Genomic DNA, 6,167 nt, shown 5'->3' on the forward strand with positions numbered 1-6,167 from the left:
CCCATCACGAAGATGGATGTTAAAGGCTTAGGGGGACGCTATTGTAGAAGTGTGTCCGTTGACACACGCACTACTTTTCCTGTTATATTTACAGATTCAGAGGCTGTCCAATAAATTCGGGTTATTTCGGTGGCATAGTTGAACAGTAACCAAATGTCAACTTAGGAAGTGGTACCTTCTTACCACAAATTATAGCCCTCCCAAAAGAAAAAACAGCAAAAAAAAAAAAAAAGAAAAAGAACTAGTAGACCAAATTACAACTAATTATGAACAATAATAGATCACAATTCATCGTAGTTCGTCACAGCTGGTACGAACTTTGACAATCCTTTCATAGCTTTTTATTACTATATCTGTATCAATTCATCTTCCCGGAAAGAAGAAACCCAGCCTCTATATATTAGAAGCCCAAGGGCAAGGCGACACTAAATATACACCATTCGTTTGAGTTAGAGCTAGAGAGAATTAAGAATCAGAAACACATTTTGTAGAGAGAGGATCAACATGGATCTATGTAGGCCTAGCCTTTGCTTCACGTCCTCTTTCATTCTTTTTCTTATTATAACACAATCCGTTCCTTCGGCTTCTCAGAAAGTTGGTAATCTCCGCTACCCATTTCCGTTCTCTCTTTGTATACTGCATTTTCTGATTTCCTTTCTTTTCTGGTCTTCCTATGATTTATGTGTCAATGTTTTTCTCTCTCATATGATGTTTTTGTTTAATGGGTGGTAGAGGATGAGAAAGAGTTTGATTATTTGGAAGGTAGTGAGAAGGGGCCGAAGCACTGGGGCGAGCTCCATCCTGAATGGGCGGCTTGCAGCAATGGGGATATGCAGTCTCCAATTGACCTGCATCAAAAAACGGTGGAGGTTCTGCCAAATCTGGGGTGCTTAAAGAGAGAATATAAGCCCGCCAAAGCAATCCTCAAGAACAGAGGCCATGATATAATGGTATCTCTCTCTCTGAGTCAGTTGAATAAAATCTAATTTTCATCTGGCTCATTCTCTCAGTGGGTATGCTTCATGCACACAAATGAAATTAATACTTCCTTTTTCATTTTTTCTTTTTTTTATGACTCCCTTTTAATTAGTGTGTCTTATATACACACAAGTGAACGATCATCCCCCCTCTTATGTTTTATTTGAACACAGCCTTTTTCCTTTAGCCAAAAGATTTCCATCTCCCTTAGAAGGATACTATCCTTTCCTCCCTCGAGCAAACATTTTGGATCTCAAATTTTGGGAAGTAATTTTTACAACCCAGACACCAGCTTTGGTAAAAAAAAGCAATTTAAAAAATAAACTCTCAATTTATTAGAAAAAACTTATGCCTCAATATTGAAACCCTCTAATTTTTTGTATGGCTAGATCCAAATGTTACAAAACTTAAAATTCAAAATTTTTCTTAAAAAAATTATCAGCTAGTAATTATTATATGTTTTTCAAGATTTTAGGCTAAAAAATTTCTCCTAAATAGATATTTAAGTGATGGAGGAGAATCACAGTATGCTCCTGCAGTAGCAGAGTATAACGCGCTCTTTCCTTTATTAAGTGTGCAATTGTTTTTTGGGCCATTCATCTATAATTGTAATTGAAGATTGTTCTCTCTCTACTTGTTCGTGTGTGTAAATGTAAATTGATGTGGCAGCTTAATTGGGGGGAAAGTGGAGCTGGAACACTTGAAATAAACCATACGGAGTATGTTCTCAAGCAATGTCATTGGCATTCACCCTCCGAGCACACTTTCAAAGGTAGAAGGTAAATTAATTAATTAATTATGCCGTGTGTGGGTCTCTCTCCTTTTTGATAGTTAGCAAGTCAAGGAATAATAAAATATCGACCAATCAAAACATCGGTAATAAATCATTTTTATTTTCAAAGTTATAGAATCGTGAATATTTTGGATTTGGTTAAAAAAAAACATAGTTAAAAAATCGAATATCTAAAGAGGATTACAATATAGAATTATGATTTGCAGCTATTGTATGGATATATTAAGCCATTAAACAATAATTTTAGTAATGCTTGACAATTTTTTGTTGAAATTTTTAAATCTAGCAACAATGCTTACACTATTGTCATAGTACAAATATATCATAGATTTATTGGGAGCATAAAATGAAACAACAACAACAATATTGAACATAAGAACTAATTAGCAAATAACAAGAATTGTGAACCAGGGTATAGGATTATTAAAAAAAAAAAAAAAAAGCTCCCAAAATAAGAATGCAGTTATTTAAAAGAAAACACAAAGACCCAAATATATAAAATAGTGATCCATCCAAATTTCTATGTTGTACACACCAATGAAATAAATTAAAAAAACTATGAAATTAATCATACTTTTTTATACATAAAAAAACAAAAATATTTATGCAAATTCGAATCTCGCACTGAATTCTTAGCTATCTAAATCTTTAATATCATTGAATCTCACTCTTGCTCTTTATACGGACGCAATGGGCCTAAAAATTAATACATAAAAGATTTTTCATTGGATTATTCTTCTTTTAATTCTACTTATTATTTTGAGATATACGATTGTTTGATTTTTTTTTTTGGAGTAATATATTACTTGTATTTTTTCTTATACCTTTTTTAAGGGAACTCATTGGTGAAGTTTTCTCACTGTTAATGTACTTATCTATAAATTAAAATTCATTAATATTAAGTTAATGAAGAGATAAAGTTATAGGAAGAAGTTTTTATTAAAAGTCTTTTTGAAAAAGGATAAAATTCGGATTTATATCAGTTCCATTAAAAAACGTGATATTTTGGAGATCTTTTTAAAAATTGAGAGTTCTTAACGGATATCAAAAAGTAGTATTTTTTTAAAAAAAAATTTTGTTTTAACTGGAGACTTGCTTACTATGCTCCTTTTATACTTTCGATTAATTGCTTGCCGTCATTTCAGTCCATGACCTTTTTCTCCCATCGTGCACTTATTTCATAAATGTATTGCTATCACCTTTACTTACCAAAATTGACCAAAAATAATGCGGGTTTGTGTGATTCAGATACTCATTAGAGATGCACTTGGTTCACGAAAGCAAACAAGAGAAGAGAGCGGTGGTTATTGCCTACAAAATTGGCAGACCTGATTCCTTTCTTAAGGAGGTAATCATGCTCTCTCTCTCTAACGGCATTTTCTCTCTCTCGATTCCCCACCAAAGTAATGCTACAGCGTTTGACAAACCGGCCGGATTGAACCGGAACGGGCGGGGTTGCTCTGAACTGGCATTTGGTCGGTCTAGATGTGTTTCGTTAAAGTTTATTTCAAATATAATTTTTATGTTTTTTAGATTCATCATATATATATATATATATATATATATATATATATATATATATATATATATATATATATATATATATATATATATATATATATATATATATATATATATATATATATATATATATATATATATATATATATATATATATATATATATATATATATATAAGAATATTTGGTCAGGACAAGACTTACCCCGTCTTTTCGGGTTAAATGGAACCAATTCCTGGTTATTCGGACTAGCCCATATCCCAGTTAAAAGCCCAGTTCTTGTAATCGAACACTGCTATGCTCAATATATTCTTTAAACTCCATCTAAGGGGAATGATGGTCTCTCTCGTCCGATCGTGCCAAAGTCGTTTATATAATCGCTTTTTTAATGATCTTTGGCCAGGCCTAACTTTGCCCAGTTTTTTCCGGTTAACCATAACCGGTTCCAAGTTACTTGGATTGGCCCATATCTGGGTTCCGAGCCCCGGTTATGTAATCAAACATGAGTCTGCTTAATTTTTTGTAAAATATATGTTAGGGATACTTTTTAGATCTTAAATTTTGGGATGTAACTTGTACAACTCATAAATTTTACACATATATGTAACTTCTACAAGTAAATATTAAAATATGTATATATACTAGTACACATATATGTAAAGGATTGTATACAATGAGACCATTTATCGTTTATACGAGGACGTCACAATTATTTACAACATTCAACGTGAAATCTTTGCTTAGGTGTGTCAGGTCAATGAAATAAATGCAGCTACGCAATTTCACATCTAATGGTCAAGATTACTTGTGACTACCTTGTACCAAAGGTAAATGGTCTCATTATATACTTTCTCTCTATATAAATATTTTTATATTGTACAAACGTGCAATATCTAGATGTTTTTTTTGGGATTTTGACACATAGCAAACTTATAAATAGACACATGTGTTTGTATCTAGCTATCATATTTTTCTGATTTTGACACTCATATCAAACTAATAAATAGGCACATGCGTTTGTGTCTAGATAACAAATATGGCATCGTCGCTTTCTCCTTCCCAATTTTTTCGACGTTGGTCGACAAGCGTTTCGTTTCTCTCTCTCTCTCCATTGCTTTACAAAAAAAATTCGTGACGATTTTGTCTGCGATTGAAGAAATAAAAAAGTCCGGTTTTTTATCATTTTAGGTCATGGGTAATATATTATCAATTGCGGATTCTAAAGATGCTGAAGCACAAATGGGCGTGGTGGATCCAAGGCACATAAAGATGGGTAGTAGAAAGTATTACAGATATATGGGCTCTCTCACCACTCCACCATGCACACAAGGCGTTGCATGGAATGTAGTCAAGAAGGTTGCAACTTTCTCCCTCAAAATCTGCATCCTTAACATGCTTTACTACCTACTCTTTTCGACCACCATTTAACTCTTTTCACCTACCTTTGTTCAATCTTCAGGTGAATACGATTTCAAGACAGCAGCTGATCCTCTTGAGGGCTGCAGTTCACAGTGTAAGCCTTTCAACTTTCATGATAAAATATATATATTACTGCATCATTTATTTAGTTTAGTGCACCAATTATTTTTGGTATTAATATCTAGTTGTACGTGATCCGTCTTAAACAAAGGAATTGCATACAATGTGACCATTTATTTTTTATACAAAGAAGTTACAATTACTTACAACCTTTCAATATCACAGAAAGCAGCGGCGAACGCAAGGCCGACACAGCCCATTGATAAACGAAGTGTTCACCTCTACACCGCAAAGCGTCTTTGAGCAGTTCTCCATTTTGTATTTCAACATGTAACAACATTGGTGAATTCCTTATATTTGTTCTTTTAGGGGCATGTAATTTATATGTTAACTACTAATTTAGTTATATACAAATATAAAGAGGTGCCCTTCAATTATTCTCTATTTGTTGTAACGATAGATCTAGTCATGGTGTTTAATTATTCGCCTTGTTGCGTGAGGATTCGTCGCAACCTAGTCAGATTCGTGATCTTCTGGCAAAAACAACTTATCATATTCTTTGGTTTTTAATAGAAGAGAACTAGTACGCATTTCCAAACATTGGGCCACTGTTTCAGAACCTTGATCAGTAGGTTTGGTTGTTCACCTGATGTATCCATGTCAAATTGTTGGATCCGCCATTTGGATCTGTTCAAATTGGTCAAAATCAATAATCCTTGAAACTAAAAATAAGTAAAAATTGAAATAAAGATTTGTGTGGTGGTGATTTAGAGGGACAAAAAAGTATTAGATAAGCTTTAGAAAAAAAAAAAAATATGTATATATATATATATGGGAAGGGGGGATTTTAGGGAGGAAACTGAGGCTGGACAAAGACATTCCCGGAACTAGTTCAGTAGCTAGATTCCTAGTCCAAGGCCTCAATTGCGAAAGAGAGTCTTTTTTGTACACACTATGAAAAGGAAATGTTGTTCGTGCATCACGGGACATGCACTTCGACAATAGCATTCCCTAACGCATTCAATATCCATCTGTCTGCGAAATTTATTCACTTGAAAAGCTAGGAGCCAAAGATATTAAGAGGTTGCAAGCTTGGTTATCAAAGAATCCAACTCGCCGGAAAATGTAAGAGACCATAACTCTTGTTCTTCTTCTGGTTGGATTTGCCAGCTTAGGGCACAACCAGAGGGAAACATTGGAGTACCAGTGCTGTTGGAGAGAAGAAGAAGAGGAAAAGATCTACGGCGCATATGAATAGCTAGGAAGTACACAAATAACTATTCACTTCTTAGGCGTGGGTTTTGGAGACACCATTAGCTATCCGGTATTTCAAACACCGAACAATAAAGAGCACTTGGAATCGCAGAAAAAATAGTCCCATGTCCGGTGTTTGTATT

The 6,167-nt window shown here is 33.9% G+C and overlaps 1 protein-coding gene across 3 annotated transcripts; it reads left to right on the forward strand.

Moving 5' to 3' along the window:
- Positions 1-268: 268 nt before the first annotated feature.
- On the forward strand, positions 269-5,207 carry LOC110008400 (alpha carbonic anhydrase 7-like). 3 transcript variants are annotated; one of them, XM_088863612.1, is made up of 7 exons: positions 269-598; positions 763-950; positions 1,648-1,757; positions 3,020-3,119; positions 4,480-4,647; positions 4,751-4,804; positions 4,996-5,207. In XM_088863612.1, exons 1-7 carry the CDS (start codon positions 505-507, stop codon positions 5,071-5,073), a joined length of 792 nt encoding a protein of 263 aa, XP_088719738.1. In that variant the 5' UTR covers positions 269-504; the 3' UTR covers positions 5,074-5,207. The 3 variants fall into 3 exon arrangements, 2 of the variants coding, with proteins under 2 accessions (XP_088719738.1, XP_088719737.1); XM_088863611.1 differs by having other exon boundaries at positions 270-598; positions 733-950; XR_016053179.1 differs by lacking the exons at positions 3,020-3,119; positions 4,996-5,207 and having other exon boundaries at positions 733-950.
- The last annotated feature ends 960 nt before the right edge of the window (positions 5,208-6,167 follow it).

The sequence above is a fragment of the Amborella trichopoda genome, chromosome 4 (genome assembly GCF_054954075.1).
Source record: "Amborella trichopoda isolate Santa Cruz 75 chromosome 4, AtrichopodaSantaCruz75HAP2 v2.0, whole genome shotgun sequence".
Taxonomy (NCBI): Eukaryota; Viridiplantae; Streptophyta; class Magnoliopsida; order Amborellales; family Amborellaceae; genus Amborella; species Amborella trichopoda.